At 37.1% G+C, this 17,528-nt stretch overlaps 1 protein-coding gene across 1 annotated transcript; it reads right to left on the bottom strand.

Moving 5' to 3' along the window:
• Window positions 1-926: 926 nt before the first annotated feature.
• LOC104449111 (phosphatidylinositol/phosphatidylcholine transfer protein SFH9) lies at window positions 927-6,154 on the bottom strand. Its single transcript, XM_010063134.3, has 11 exons — window positions 5,755-6,154; window positions 5,625-5,653; window positions 4,783-4,866; window positions 4,604-4,657; window positions 4,183-4,260; window positions 3,827-3,880; window positions 3,327-3,386; window positions 3,153-3,248; window positions 2,701-2,802; window positions 2,494-2,574; window positions 927-1,703 (listed from the first exon to the last, which is right to left on the bottom strand). Exons 1-11 carry the CDS (start codon window positions 5,807-5,809, stop codon window positions 1,383-1,385), a joined length of 1,014 nt encoding a protein of 337 aa, XP_010061436.1. The 5' UTR covers window positions 5,810-6,154; the 3' UTR covers window positions 927-1,382.
• Window positions 6,155-17,528: the final 11,374 nt, after the last annotated feature.

Genomic DNA, 17,528 nt, shown 5'->3' with positions numbered 1-17,528 from the left:
TGGTGCATTTTATATTCATTGCTGTAAGTGCAGGTGGTTGGAGAAACGATTCAGAGCTTGAAGAGTGGCAGAAAGACTGCAGATCAACTTGTGTACATATTGAGGTGGGAAAAATTTCAAGTGCCTTCAAATTTTCAATTAAAAGCATGGAGTGAATCTTATCTCAAATAAAAATTGGAAGTATCATCCTTTTTTTAAATAGGGCATGAAGTGACATGTTAGTCTTAAGAAAGAACTTGACTTCATCGACTTGTTAAGGGGATCTTTGTTTTTTTTTTCCTCTTGTTTTATATCATTTTTTATTTTTTCTTTGAGAAATAAACTCAAAAAAGAAAATATATATATTGGTGGGAGGACTGATCTCTATTTTTTTTTTTTTAAGTTCGTGTTTTCTTTTCCTTTGTTTGTTAAGTTTTAGTCCTTTTTTTTAGTTTTTCTTTTTTTTTTTTTTTAAAAAAATAGAGAAAGGTAAAAAAGAAAGAAAAAAAGGGAGAAAATAAGAAAACACAAATGAATGAAATGCCTTTAACTAATCAATAAGGTTAGATCATTCTTTGAAACTAACATGATCATTTTAAGTTTTTATTTGAAAGATCCACTTGTCCTTATTTGGAAGCTACTTGAGATAAAATTCACTTCATACTTTAATTTGAAAATTTGAGAGCATTTTGAATCCTCATTTGAAATTTTCCTGATTGAGCGCATAAGGTCTATCATCTAAACCAATTAGCTAGTTCTCTCATTTGCACGTTGTCATACAGCAATTTTGGCAGTATCGACCAAAAGTTTCCATTCATCTGTCGACATTGCCGAAGGTTGGCATTTTTGAACCCTCCTTAGTCATTTTGGCCAAAACATTAATCGTCTTTGGTCTTATGGATTCCTCCATTAACTGCATGCATAGGTGTTCAACTCACCCTCCCATGTAAGTAATAAGTGTCTTCTTACTGCATATAACTTCAGCTGGGGAATACAGAAAAGGACTTTACACTGTCATAACATATGTGATATGAGCCACCCAGGACCAAGGAAATGCAAATATTGCCTCGCCAGTCGCGAGCAACATGATTTCTTATCCTTCACTTTTTAGGAGGAAAGGCACTTTCAGGAAGGCTTAAATGATTCCAGACACATACCAGCTAATACGGCATGCAAGCTTTTACATCATTAGAATTTAAATCAAAGTGGTCGGCTACTACTAATTAACGATATCAAAGTGTGGTGCACAGGGTCTCTCCCCTACAAAGCCTCCATCAAGCAGATTGCATTTGCATGCAACTAAATGCCGTAATACGAAAATCCCCTCTTGTAATAGAAAGGGGCATTTCTCTTAGTACCGTTGCATCTTCTCTGCAGAGGTTGTAGTCAGCATAAGTCAGCCTTCAGTTACCACTTACTTTTAGTCCACTTAGTGAACGAACAATGCCATTCTGATTCCCAAACATGTGGAACGTCGATTCTATGGTCCGAGCAATCTTCAGGTCTTCTGAGTCCGGGGCAGGAATTGCAACTTGGAAGGAACCCTGCCTTATCGGGGCCACCGACTCCATGAGCAGGGCTTGCTCCTTCATGAAGTTGTAGAGCTGTTGATGGAAGGGGTGATCGAGGGAGAAACAGTTATCGACTACCCCGTTCTCAGAATGCCGGGATGATCCAGAGCCTTCTTTTCTACAAAAGTGGGGGAGGGACGAGTAATCCATTATCTGAAACGGGGAAACAAGAAGATTAGTCTATACCAAATAAAAGCAGTGCAGAACGGATGAACATATTTTTAATCATAAATGTCATTATCGTGACTTAATTCAGCTGGGGGTTAACATAATGGTTTTGTTGGTAACAAGCAACATATCATAAGGATACTCCTTTTCAGAAGTAGAACTCATCTATACACAGGATACGGCATGACATGACTTATGTAGCTTTTGGAATTGTGGTTGTTTTTCGGTAGGAGCGACATTTAATCTAGATCATTATCTAAAGTCCTAAGACCCATGTCCATCAGCTCCATGTCCATCAGCTCATTCCACATGCAGTTTTACATGACTGAGACTACCACAATGGCAGATATCCAGACTATATATTTAATTCTCCCAGGAATCACTATAGCAATTCATCCAGTCAAAGCCTCCATGGCATTTTCATGCCTCTCTATTGAGGAGGCACATCATGTTGATAGGAATCAGCCGTAATCTGTTCGTGCATCACGAAGCAAGACGAGGAACCACTTGTATGAGGGGAGGCCAGCAAGGAACAAATTCTAGAGGTAGCATCGGGTAAGCTAGTTCTAGACTAATCTTTTAGAGCAATTCCTGGTGAGTGCAGTTCCCCTGCGCCAGTAGTTAGTTACGCCTCTACACATATGTGCCTAAATGATGGACAAGAAAAGAAACTGCAGGGTACTACCAAATTAATGATTATGGTACTTGAAACATAAAAGAGATACTGTGACGGAACAGAAAACACTCGTTATCTGTATCATTGCAGAAGAATAACCTTCAATAACTCATCTCTTGGACTACCATGCAGCACTTGAATTTTCCTCCTTGTTCTCTCTTGCAAAAGGGGCTTCACAACCTGCCAATAACTTTAATCTTCAGAGTGGAAATCAGATTTCAATGCATAGTAAACTTCTTGCTTATAGGGGAACAAAATTCTCCAAAACTAAGCATAAAAGCAATCACGATGCAAACCAAACCTAACCTTCCAACAAGCTGAAAATATTCGAGGTGGGTTAACAATATAGTATGTTTCCGTCTTCTCTGGATAGTTCAGGTCATCAACCGAGGATATATTACTCAGAAGCTGCCATTAATAAAATGAAAAGCAAAAATGATCAAGGACATTCTTAGAAAAGCTTGAATAAAAGTCAAGATTGTGCTCAAACTTGCTGCAAAAGGCTAAATCAAGGTCCGCTTGAATGATGAAGAATGAGAATGATGCTGCATTATGGGTTGCCCAAATATTTATATCAACTCCAACGTTATCTGCTAACTCTTGCGCATCTAAGATGGCTTGTGTCTGCTCTCGGAGATAGGGAAAAGGACATCATGACCACATTGCAGACCATGAAGTTAGACTATAAGGGCCAAAAATGAAAGCATTACCAAGGAATTTAATACAAATGGAAACATTGGTAGGATTGTTGTATTTACCTTGATTTGGTTCAGTGCTGAAAGCCTCAAGCCAGTCATATCCAAAACCTTAATGCATGTGCCAATATATCGCCCATGCTTCTTTGTGGCCTGGGGCTAAAACAGACAGAGAAAATCAAGCTACACTGGCCAGCAAAAACAACGGAAACAACATAAAAGATGCAGAGATCATACCAGCACTACTCGATCTCTATATTCATTCATTTGGATGTGGGACTGCACATACTTATTGACCTAAAACAGCAGAAGATGGGATAAGTTTCAGCAGCGGAAGATGGGATAATTTTCAGCCACTAAGGACAATAATACAAGCAAATAACAGCAATGGCTAAGTCATTTAGCAGAAAATAGGTGTGCATCCCATCTGTCATTAATGAGGACAAGTTCATGTGGTGGCAAGTGCCACAAAGATTGACAGTTAACTCAAGCAAAGATACATCTGATCTTTATATGCAGAATTCCATGAGCAACTGACTAAGTTTTGATATATTGACATAGATCCCAAGTTTTTGGCCAGATGAATTGACACTTAAAAACTAGCACCTTCAGAATGAAACTGAGCAGGAGAGTGATGCTACCCCAAAATGCAAATCTAAAATAAATGACAGCCCTTCACTTAATGAATCTGTCTTCTCTCTATTTTCCGAAAAGACAAGATGATCAGGAGTACTTACACTTGCTTTGTCATATGTACTGAGCCCAACACCAATAGCAATAACTGGAAGACCCTGCACATTCAGCGAATATGGAGGATTAGCTTTTTTATCCATTGAATCTTTTACTCAACATATTTTCATATGGAAGTGATTAACAATTCTCCAGACTAGGATCCAAAAGAAGCAGTGCAGCCAGAACTATTTGGTAGGGCTCTACGGGAACATTTTCCTCTCTCTTTTTGATATATATCATAGGTACCAAATATGAACTGCTTGAATAGATGCCCCTACATACTTATTTTTAGCTCGAGCTATTTTTCCTCAACAGATCCAGGAACAGAATCAGACCCAATGCTAGATTTCAGTGAACTTACCTCTTTAGAATAACCTGACAAACCAAGAAGCTGAGAATCTCGCACTGCTCTATACAATTCTATAGGAGTAATTGGATTCTGCAACCAGAAAAAAGTGAAGGCATCAATTTATGATTGACAAAATCAAACAGGCTTAAAGCATACTACTACTTCTTTCTTTTTCCTTTAGTCTATGTTCTTTTACGCTATGGCAAGACCAATGGTCGCTGTTTTCTCCCTTACAAGAGGCACTGTTACAACTTGAAATGTGACTAATTGGTGAATATGTAGACTAGGCAAGCATGAAATATAAAAGCACCCAAATGTAAGAATGGGATTCAGACCTGAAGATCAAACAAAAAAGAACAATAGAAGCAGGGATCCAAGCAACAGGAGTAGCATTCAATATAAAGGTACAATCTGTCATGCTTCTATAACTCACCGCCAAAATATTGTCGATCTCATTTTCAATCCTCCACTTTAGACAGTCTACCAACTGAAAAGTTTTAAAATCATTAGCAACAGATATGTTTTGTGGTGAAAATTGTATTTAACAGAAGTCATAAGTCTAAGGAGAAATAAAAACTCAATCACTATCCAGCTTAAATAAGTAAAACTAACCATTTCATAGGTTTTTGGAACATTCCAGTCTCTTGCTTTCAAAAACCGCACCAAAGTTTCATTAGGATACCCTTGGTGGATATTCTGTATGTCAGGGAACAAGTTTCAATATATCAAGTAAACATACTTTCGGAAAGGCTACTAAATCAAATCAACATGCTTCAAGAAAGAGAACATGACCTAAAAAGCGATATTACATTTGGCCCTTTTGCAAGGTCTTCTGCTGTTATGTAGTTGTCTACATTCACATTTAAGAGCAATTTATCGTACGTCCTCTTATTGGCTAAAACAAAACTGCCATCATCACCTAAATAGAAGGAATGCAGTTCTCTTCAATCTAGCATCAAGAGCATTCTTGCGACCTACTTTAATCATCTGGAATAAACAGAGAGTGGAACCTCACAGATCACCTTGGATCATGACCGTTCCGCACCTCAATACTCGAAAGTTCTTTTGGCTTGTAAAGATCTCAGAACGAACAACCATTTACATATCAAACATGCCTATAGGGTATTTTAACGAACCATATAAATCCCCGATCCTTCTCATTCAAGATCATAACTTTTCAAATTACTGAATCAGACTTCACCCAGAAGAAAACATCCATTCAACTGATATGGAAAAAGAGAATCCTCGAACTAGCGTCACAAATTTAGGAATCTCTTCCAAGAAAAAAGAAGAAGAGAAATTAAAGAAAAGAGTTATAAAAGAAAACTTGTCTACCAACTCATCTGAAAAGGATTGCAGTGCTCTTTAAGTCAATGCAGGAAACAGAGAACATAAAAGTTCCAAATACCGATCGGATCAAGCAGATGAAGATGGAAAAATCAACGGGGACTAACCTCATATGTACGCCTTAGTGGCTCGTCCACTGCCAAAAAAAGAAGAAAGAAAAGAAAAGATCTTTGAGACACTAGCTGATCAAAACCCCCAGGATCAAAGAACTGGAACTGGGTTGAATAAAAACCTCACCTTCTTCCATCAAAGACTGCAATTGCCTGATTGCTTCTTGAGCAGCCATACCCATGTCCGATCCTCTTCCCCTCTTCACAAGAATCGCCAACTCAGCAGCCCAAAACAACCAAAGAATGACAAAAAGTCTCAACCAGATCCAACTTGGGTGTCACTTGGAATTCACTCCCCGTTCGTCTCCAGGCTCTCAAAGTGAGAAGACGAACATGCAGAGAGCGAGGGAGGAGATGGGTGTTCGGCAATGGAGAGAAAGTTTGGAACTTTGGCGGAGGCTCACATCGCTGAGGAAGAAATGGCTGAAAATGGAAACAATTAAACTTCCCACACCTTTATGCGTATTAGCTTCCTAGCGCCTACCTGTTTTCCAAAGACCCGACCAGAGGATGTGGACTAGCCAATTACCTTCTGACTTCCTACCGCCTACCTGTTTCCATTAAATACTGGGAAAATTAATTTAGGATATAAGAAACTTATATCTACCATATGTGAAAATCTCAAAGCATGTTTTTATTTTGGACTTTGCTAGCTAACGGCCTTTGGGTCAATGTGAAAGTAATAATTTATTATGAGTCACGAATTTTTGAAATGATGGAGACCGCAATAATTTATAATAATTTATTATTTAGTTTTTTGTAATCAAGTTATTTTCACGATAAATTAAAGAGTATCGCCGAATTATTTCTTCTTTTTATTTTCTTTACTTTTTTCCGCGAGTAGATTAATGTTATGCAATCATCTATTCAGACCTTTAGAACAAGCGGATATACTTAATTAATGAAAGATAAGATGCGTATCCACACTTAATCTAGTGATGCAAACGCGGGAAATTTCTTTTTAAAGCTAATCATTCGACGAATCGTGGTAGCGATATCTAGATATATTCCCACACAATAAGGTGAATAAAGACGTTAATCACACTGCGACTTTAATTTTAACCCACTCGAGAAAATGATGAAAAGAGAGTATTTTCAGGTGGAAAGCAGTATTTATATATATAAATAAATATATATGTATCTTTTTTTGCCGGGTCCAAAGCCAATGAGAATTGAGATAAAAAAAAAGCATAGGAAAAACAAAGAGAAGAAAGGAATCCATCAACTCCAAGAGCAAAAAGTCTTGATGCCTCCACAATGAACATGATAAATTCTTTTGCCCAGCTCCTTTTTGTTTTGTTCTTTAACTTTCTTTTAGCTTATTATATTTTTCCTGTATATTCCAATACTCAATAGTTGCTAAGAATGATCGGCCGTGTGGCTCAACTGTTCAATACATCACACCACACCATACCACCCTTCCATCACAAGGAAATTCGGTTGAAATCACCAAAAGCATAGCCATCCTTCAACAACCATTTTTTATAATATCCCCAACAATTTTAATAAGCTAATTACTTACTTTTTATTCCCCCCTTTTTTTTTTTTTATTTAATCCCCATCTCCTCATATTTTAGAATGCAGAAATTGGCTGCCCACAAAAAGAATCTGCTAAATGTCAACAAAGATTGGCCCAAGATTAAGGCAAGTCTGCTTTTTTTTTTCCTCCTCATTTTTTGTCCCCTCCTCTTTTTTCCCTCTCTCTTCAGTTTTGGAGAGATGTATATATCTTTTTTTTTTAAATATATATATTCTCAAGAGTTAAATAGAATAAAGAAATACTTAAGTAAATAATAAATGCAAGGTTGGCGGTGGGAGTGATAAGGAAAGGTCGGTTGCTCGTCAAAATGGGACGGCTCGTGTGGGGTTCGTTGGTAAGTGATACCTTAAACGCCTAGACGGCATGCATTAATTATTGACGTTGATACACACACACACACATATATATATATATATATATATATAGATAGAGAGAGAGAACATTAGCGTGGCTTGGTAAAAGAAGACGCAATGTTGGAATTATGGAAAACTATTTAATTTTGAAAATTTAAAAATTAAAATGCAATTGGTATTGTAATAAAAGTCTAATGCACTATCTTCTTTAAGTAGCCTACGCAGGCATGGCTTGGTAAAAGAAGACGCAATGTTGGAATTATGGATAATGACATAATTTTGAAAATTTAAAAATAAAATGTAATTGGGTATTTTAATAAAAGTCTGATCCACGATCTCCTATAGGGAGCATGTAAACATTTGACTTTCCCAATGGGAGGACAACATTGAACCCCCATTTATTTTCATGTTTTTGGACAGTCAAAAGGGGCAGACCGTTTACACCAGTTTGACCAAATCTCGATTATGAATTTCTGTATAGGTTATACAGGCCTTCAATTCTGACTAAATCCAACAACCCAAAATCACCGACTTAAATTTTAAATTTAATGAAACTAAATAATTTCCGGAAGAAGGATAACATAAAAAGAGAAATCCATGACGCCTAATTCGTCGTTGAGCTGTCGTACTTTTGCGTAATTGCCGGTGGAACAGAATTTTGGGGTAGGGGTTGTTGATTTTCAGTAATTTGATATTTCAAGTGATGATGATTGAATAAAGAAGGAAAAATCGACAGAATTAAAGATGATTAGTCGGGCCGATTTAACCTTGAAATTGAATCAAATTGGTGTTGCTCTACTAATTTTAGGCCGTTCCAACAAGAATAGGTCCGATTCTCAATTCCGTATTCTAAAATCGCCTTTTAACTGGTTTGGTTGATGGTCTTATGTTAGTTTGGCTTGGGAACTAACCTAGTAGAGAGGTTCCAAGGTTGAACCAATCTTATACACCTTTTTTTTTTATTTAACAAAAAAAGTAAAAAGCAACTAGGTAAAATAGAACCCGTGACCTCCAACAGTTAGCCACTATCCTAAAGAGATTTTACTAGCATAGGCTTAAAACAAACAAATTACGATATCATTTCATAATTTTCACAAAACAAACCCTTAGCCATCTTGGTTCCGGGTCAATTTCAAAGTATAAGCAGTTAAGTTATCGATTCGAATCTTTTGAAACTGTGAATTATAGATTAGATTTTAGGTTTCAATTTTCATATCAATCCATTTCAAAACTAATTATCTCTAAATCAGACAAGACGACAGTATCACGAGATTATATATATATAATTCAGCGGAATGAGCGTTTCCGTGACGAAAGGGGAAGGTGAAGGTTCGTTTGAGCTGTATCCATGAATTGAGAAGAAGAAGATGAAAAGAAAGACTCGGAACGGGTCGTCCGACGAAATTTCATTCGAGACTGGGAGTCGCTCCCACGCAGATCATAAGCTTCCCCGAAACACCTCCCTCTCCCTTTCTTATTTTCCTTTAAATTTATTGACTCCCGACTCTGCTCGTGAAACGCGCTCGCTTTTTTTGTGTACCTGCAAAAGGAAAAGATAAAAAAGAAAAAAGAGGTGATTTCACCCACGATCAAGAGAAACACAAAATGACAAAAAAAGAAGTTTAAAATACGACTCGCCTTTTAACACCTTGGATCCACTTTGGAGGGAACTTTTTTTTAATTATTTTCTTCAAAAAATTCTTAAATTATGCCCACCACCATAACGGATTTTCAATTTTTTTATTTATTTATCGTGAAAATGCCAAATTAGTACCAACGTGACATAAGTAGCCAATGTCTACCCATAAACATTTAAATAACATCAAGGCTATGTTTGTTGTGACACAATTATCCCAGACCAATGGACTTAATTTCTACTGATGCAACAAAGACTTTGGTGCAACTTCGGGAAATTTGGTGACACGAAAAAGATGGGATGTCGGTATTGTAGTGGGTATCATTCACAGCTTTTGACAACACGATAAAAGATTTAGGATATTAATATCGCCATGAGCATAATTTCTGGCTTTTTCTATGGTACTAAGAGCCTTGATCATTAAGAAAAGAAAAGAAAGAAACGTCGAGCAATTTGGACCATAACTCCGATTGCTTGGACAGAAAAGAAAGTTGGCGTAAAGACAGAAAAGGAAGGTGCAAAGGACCATTGCCAGCCCCAAAAAAAAAGCTAGCGACCCACTTTCTTATAAGTTTTGGGCCCGGCAACATCCTTTACTTAAAAAAGTTAATCGACTGAAGTGATTGATCGAAAAATTTTAGCATTAAAAGAAGTATCATACGAAAATTATAACACTTTTAATGTATTTCTCTTTATTTATTGAAACATAATTTAGTAATCTCTCTTCAACTTTTCAATAAAGCATTGGCGGTGCTCTTTTTTTGAGTTAGGTTTTTCAATACTTTATGTCCGGTAATTGTGGAAATAAATAAATAAATATACAAAAGCAATGTCACCTCAAGAATTGATAATTGCGCTCGAGCAAACCGCATCTTTTCATGTGTTGTTTGGACATTTACAAGACATGGGATGTCTCAATCCATGTGATCGCTTTCTTGTTTTTTCATGAATATCCCAATAATGTATTTTGTAGCTTCCGAGGGCCGTTTTGTATAAATAGGGATATTCGCCGATGGAAAAAAGGGGGAAAAATTATTAATCTAAAAGAATTTTTTTTTTCAATTTCCATTTTTAATTTGAAATAATTTGAGGAAACTTTTAAGAGAAATATAATACTAGGGAGCTTCACGGACGGAACAATGTCTGCCTTGTATTCAAGGTAGTTACCTCATAGTAGTTATGTGTTACATTACTAATCAATGAAGCAAACGGTGATTGAAAATGATTGGTATTAACTCCATCTTATTTCTCTTGAGGCTTAAATCGCCTCTTTTCGTTCTATAATTTGCACAATGCATCGGCTTTCCGTTTTCGGTAACAAAGTAGAACTTCTTCAATGTCTTCGAAAGAAAAGGTAAAGGAGATTGGGTTTATGCCCTATTGACACCACCTGATAACCATGAACAAGCTGCACTCAACAGCCCAAAAAGAAAAGGTAAAGGAGATTGGGTTTATGCCATATTGGGTTTATGCCATTTTGAAAGGCCAGAACCTTTCTTTTCCTTGGTTCTTGGGCGTGAGTCCAGAACGTTTATTTTATTCTTGGTTCTAGCTCACGCCCAGAACTTTTTTTTTTTTTTTTTAATGGGTGTGAGCCCAATTTATTGGCTTGGTCCGGCTGGTCGTCTTCTTCAACCTCCAGCTGGGTCACGAAACTTGCAAACCAGGTCGACCCGAACATAAAAAAACACATATAATAGTTGATTTTTGATGAATTTTTTCCTTGGATCTTACATCTAATATCAATATAATTGACTATAATCAATTAAACGAAGAAAAAACGAAATAATGAACCATATTCAAGATTTAAAATTTTGGATTTAACACCCCCATGGCCGAAATTCGGTTTTCTCGTGTTTAAGCCAAAAAAATTACCTTAATGCAACAAAAAGATGCTAATATATATATACATAAATGCCCATGCAACAATTTATAACAAACATCAATCAATTGCATGTAATTTAAAATTTTAGAAGTTTTTTCAATATATAAACCTAGAATTTCAAATTCAAAATTCTCAGTCAATTTTCAATGAAATTATGCAAATTATATATGGTTGGAACAATCTCAACATGTAGAACAAAAATCCTATGGTTTCAGGATAAATTGATTAAAAAATCCACATGAAAAAAATAATGCTAATATTTGGCTCAAAGAGGAAAATTTCGAATTTGTTCATAAAAAAAAATGGTTCTACAATCATATATGACCCGCTCTGATGCCATATATAGAAAATTATTCACATAAACAACTAATTAATCAAGAACAATCAGATTCATATATGACTGTAAAACACCAAAATCAATAAGCACATCAAAATTAAAACATACATGTTTGAGTTATTACTTTACTCGAAGAAAAATAAATCCTAATGAGTTATTACTTTACTCGAAGAAAAAATAGATCATAATAATTAGAGATTTATTGAAATGCTAGATCTTCCTCTCTATGACATATTTTAGTGTAGTAGCTTTTAAGGTTACTTTACCCCTTTTTACTTTTCATGATAGGTTGGCTAAGCTAAGGAAAACGAAAAAAGAAATAGCATTGAAATCCATTTTTATTGACCAATTAGAATTGCCTCCCAGGACCTATAATTGCCTCAAAAGGTACAATATACATACATTATTTGACCTTTTGAATAAGAGTCAAGAAGACCTTATGAAAATGGAATAGTTTCGCATGGAAGATGTAAAACAGATATTGGACAGTCTAGAAATAGAAAAAGTATTTCGCAACCCATTTACCGAAGAATAAATTGGAAATCGTCTTTTTTTTTTTTTTTCTTTAATTTCTTTTATAAAAAAGAAGAAGATGAAATGGGCTTTTATTTCAACTTTAGCATAATTTAATTTATATATTCGGAATAAATCCAGAATTTAATTGAATAGATGTATCTAGGAAAACCTACCCTTTTATAAGCTAGAGGGAGGGCTACCAAACCCTAATTAATAGTGTATCAACTGGGCCTCCCATTACAAGCTTCAGTTAAACACAATTATCTATATTTTACTGCTTAACTAAGCTCGTTATTAATAGATGTCAAAACCCAATTCAATAAGGTCACTTAAGGATTTAACAAATATTAGAATATCTATTAATTCAATTATTTAAAATATAAAATTAATTAACTAATATAAGCTCATATTTTAAGAAATTTCCAACAAAAATAACAAAACAAAATACTAAACATTGAATGAAAGTCCCTAGACATTGGGACCAGGTAATAGACGAAACACTCTAAACAAATGAAACTTCCTAAACATTGATGCTTAAGAGTGGGGTCATTTTAGAAATTTATCCAACGAGAATATTCCCTATCGATTCCCTATAAGGGGATTATTTTTCTAAGACCTCAAATCTTTGTAGGGGTGGCTAAAATCGTTTATTTTGAATAATTACATGAGGTGTTCAAATCCTTTTATGTGATAAAAGAACCACACTTGGAAAATTTCCGAGGAGGCCCACATGATTTTCTACCCATTTGCTTTAAACAATCAAGGGATGGGATTATTTTTGCCAAAACCATGCTTACATAACCTAGCTTTGTACAAATTTGATCAATCACTCATGCAATTGAAGGACATATGTCATTTTTTTTATGAGGAAAAATGATTGACCCGTTAGTTGATTTTCAAAACATTCAATTGAAAAAGATATTGGATAGGCATTGTAGTTCGCTTTGACAATCCTCCTTACTATTTGAGTTCAAACACAGGGTCAATACCAATTAGTGGCCTAACGAGTTCATCCTTAAAAGGCATCTCAATGGCGATGGTATACTTCTTTAGAGTTGGAGTTAGTTCAATCTTACCGAAAATAAAGGTGGATGTTTCTGGATACCATAAGTGTGGTATTGCCTGCATGACACTAGAGTGGACATTGATTTGAAGCAATAGGAGGAGGTGACCGATCCTTGCTTCGACATGTCCTTGGTCAAATTGATCTAACCAACCCCACCATTCCATGAGCTCTTTCTGGAGAGTTGGAATGAACTAGACATCGACTCTCCTCATCATATATAAACTGGGACCAACTGACCTGCCTAAATTGCCATGGGTCAACGTGAATAAATTGAATAGTAATAGTGATAAAGATTTTATTTTACTAAAAAATGATGGCAACTACATAGACATGCGTATGATACGTGTCGTCTAACTTCTAAGTAAGAAGATTCAGTAATGATAATTGGTGATTTGACTGTCACAGTCTGGTGTTTGTGTTAGGTCCCCTTAATTTGGGCTTTACTTTAAGAAATTTTGAAAAAAAGAAAAGCAATCTCTACATCACGATCTTGCGTTCAAGGTTGTATTTTTTTTAACACCATCCTAAAATATCTTGTGGTGGTCCAGGTTCAGCGGCATGGTTGCATGTGACATAGTGTAGTGTTTAAAACATTAAAGCATGTATAACAATTTACAATTAAACATTATTATAACGAAATTGACATTTATTTCTACTCTGCGATCTTGCAAGATAACCAAGTTAGGGGAATATTTAAACAAGGAAAAAAAAAGGCCTAAGTCCACAAAAAAATCATCCCTAGCAAAGTCGCCAAGCTATTGTGGATGTTGTGACCTCTACCCTTCACAACGTTGCACTATTAACTTACTAAGGGCCCATTTGGTTCGGATTTTAGGGAATGCATTTGCAAAAATGCAAATACCTTTAGATGAAAGGAGTTTTCCGAAATACAAATATCATTTGGTAAAATTTGTATTGAGAAACAACTTTGGCTAAAATACCGTTTGGTAAAATTTGCATTTGTAAAAGACTTTTATTAAATTGAAAAAACAAAATAACTATTTGTATTTTTTTTTGAAGTCCGGCCACCGGATCGCCGAATCCAGCGGCCGGACCGTCGGATCCGGCGGTTGGATCTCGCCGCTGGGTCGCGACCTCGGTGACGGTCGCCGGGGTTGCGGCGCGGCGGATGGCGGATCACGGCCGCTGGTCGCGCGACCTCGGCGACTGTCGCCGGGGTCGCGCGACCTAGGCGACCGGCGACGGTCGCGCGCGACCAGCGACGGCTGTCGCCCGGGTCGCGTGACCTCGGGCGGCCGTCGCTTTGGGGTCGCCCGACCCGGCAATTGTCGCTGGGGGTCGCGTGACCTCAAGCGGTCCCGGGTCGCGAGATCCGGCGTAGCCTGAGGTCCGGCGACCCCAGGCAACGGTCGCCGAGGTCGGGCGACCCTTAGGCGGCGATCACCGACGCGCGCCATCCCTTCGCCGATGGTTATCGGCCTTCGATCAGCAGCTTGGAGAGGTTGGAGAAGATGAACAAGAATCGAGCTACTTGCATTCCCAGGATGCAACTTGCCAATGCACCCCAAGAGCTCCATTGGCTAAAGGCCTTTAGACTCATTTGGAGATGCAATTGCATCTTGCCAAAGTCGCGCAAAAATACGAACCAAACGCGTTAGCGTTTGGCCAAAAGACTTTAGAGTCCAAATGAGCATTTGCAATCTTTGAACCAAACAGCCCTAAGTTTAAGTCTTAGTCCGGGCTTATTCCAAGCCCACCAATTTGTGATTTATAATTCTAGTTTTTAATCTGCAAGTAATTTTTATTTAAGAGTCATCATTAATCAATTTGTGATGGTTTCATTAGAAACCCAAGTAAAATATTAGAAAAAACACTTATCAATACGTAACCAAAGAAATTAGGATCGATGATTTGATTATACTAATTAATCAATTAGTACCCTCCCGATACCTAATCTCATTTAAACTGTAATGTTTGATTTCTTGAAACATTTTTCATGCATTTTGGAAATAAATCTAAGCCTGATTCGGCCACAATCAGGACCAAATTCAAGCCCACTCAACCAAATTAAACCAAAACTCAACAGGCCAGACTAAGCCCACCAATAACAATGGCTGAGTGCTCAAACTCTCCATATTAAACACGCTCAGATTCCTCAAACCAATGCAAGCCCAAAGCCCATTGACTGAAATCAACAAAATTTAGCCCAAAACTCACTAAACTTAATGCCTTTCGGCCCGAGCCGAGCGTCCGCGACCCGACACTGCGGTGTCTCTCATTCTGTTTGTTCCCGTGGTAGCTTCTTGCAACTCACCAAAGATGCTTTGTCAAGAACTTTCATGGCGAAGCAACACCTGATTCCTGCCAATTCTGTAAGATAAACACTTCCAGTATCTCCACAACCCATTCTCTTCAACAGCCTAGAATGGCTAAGACCCAATACCGCCCAGATAGATCGGATTGCTTCCCACCATAGACCGTTGCTCTGTGAGGCTTGTTGACACTGCCGTTTAGGCTGCCACAAAGGCGGTAATCCCTCACGTTGCTGCTGACACTTCCCTATATGTACTGGTTTTTCCACTCGCAGTAGCTATTGCTTTAGCACTAGCTCGGGCACTTCCACTAGCCTTGACAAGTCAGTTTTTACCATCACAGATTTCGCTGAAGTTGGGTTAAATTTCGGCTACGGAACAAGCTTCTTTTATTGTAAGGCTTGAGAAAGGTGGCTCCTTTAATGGATTATCTGACATGGGGTCTAAATCAATATTCTTCTTTGACAAATTCCACAACGAGCTTTCTTCCGCACTTTCTGAAAGGATATGCTTTAGTCCAACTTGTTGCCCACTTGCAGGTCATGTTCTGGGAGCAAGTAGCACTGATTTGCTTGTCTTTGTTGTTTTTTAGAGGTGAAGACCTCCGTAGTTTTCATTCCTGCATTTTGACTATAGCTCATCTTTTTTCTGCATTTCCAGGAAAGAGCTTGCACCCGGGTTGAAGGCCATGCTCAGAAAGGCAATCTTGGTAGATTGATCGAGCCTCACAAACCCATCTCTGACAGCCAAGATTCATTCCGAGGCAGGCGATCACTCTTCTCGACTTAGGTGATCAACACTCCCACCGCCACTCAAAGTCGTGCCACGTTTGAACGACTGTTTTACACTGAATATGCTTCCAGATGGTCCAGTCCAGCGAAAATGCGATCAAAGAACAAGATAAGTTGTACAAAGCTAGTCCCAATATGACACGTAACCAAACCAAAAGAGAAGCCACAAAATATTAAATGATCATGCATCTTAACAATAGTGCACAAGCCAATTTTAGCACCTTCGATGGAATAATAAAACAGGATATTGAACAAGATCGCAAAATAGCACACACCATATGAGAGGATCACCAATGAGGAGACACAGGGAAAGGAAAAAAAAAAAAAAAAAAAAAAACAGGTTCCTGAGAATCACAAACAAAACACAGCTCCAAATTTCAGGAAAGATAAAGCAACATTACACGCAGAAGGTCGACGAAATTCGTGATACAGCATAAGAAAAGAAATGGCACTTTATGCAGTCCAACCAACTGCAAAAATAAAACAAAATAAAAAGTAGAATCGCAAATAAAGACATACCTTTTGCCAAGAACGCTAATGCCATAAAATCCCAAATGCTAAAATTTAACCAAGAATGGACATTGAGGCAGAGAACCAGCAAGACAAGAACAGAACGCCAACTAGAAGGGAAGCCCAAAAGGAAAATTTTTCTTCTGGCTGTGTAAGGTACTAAGGACAGATGGAAATGATTTTAAATAAGAGAACTTAATCATATTCACTCAAAAACTTAAATTCATAAGTTATAAGTCAATTAAAATATTCCTTTTAATTTTTGGAACCATGTTTTCAACTTCATATCTCAAAACTATGACTTGAGTTATAATAGACTGCCATATTAAGCCAATGCATATGTATGAGCCACTTGTATTTTGCATGATAATGATCTCATTTTGCTTGGCTCTTGCCATTTTTTAGGGACAATAGGCTTGAAAATGAATTCTACCTTTTCCTTTGTGAGAGAGAAGAAACATTTCTTGACTTGAATCCATGAACCTATTATATTATAAATTATAACCGATAACTTAAGAGACGTATGAAATCACATGATCAATAGATATTATAGACTCGATTTGTGTAAAGTCAAGTTTAGGCAATAATTTGCAATAAGAGAGAGGGCACCATCTTTCTTGTGTACCTCACTTTCAAATAGAAACAAAAGAAACTCTTTTTGTGGGTTCTTCATTTTTGTCTTAATGAAAGGAGAGAAACTCTTTACCAACCCCCCAAAAAAATGATAATAATAAAATATAAAATTATATGTTACTTCCTCTCACATTTGATGTGATTCATCTCGCATTCTCAACAGGCATCAAATTGTTTGGTTGTATAATCCTCACATATATTATATAAGTGATTTAATAAGCATGGCATCAGTTGGTGCTATCTCCGAGAATAAAGATGTAGCATCTCCTTGAACTATAACCACAAGAAAGATGAATTAGTAGGTTCAATCGAGAGTGATTCTTCATCTTCTTTTAGATTCTTGAAAATAGGAGATCAATCT

Source organism: Eucalyptus grandis, chromosome 6 (assembly GCF_016545825.1).
Source record: "Eucalyptus grandis isolate ANBG69807.140 chromosome 6, ASM1654582v1, whole genome shotgun sequence".
NCBI lineage: Eukaryota > Viridiplantae > Streptophyta > Magnoliopsida > Myrtales > Myrtaceae > Eucalyptus > Eucalyptus grandis.
Note: the sequence above shows the minus strand (reverse complement) of the source record. Positions and strands in the feature narration are given on the sequence as shown.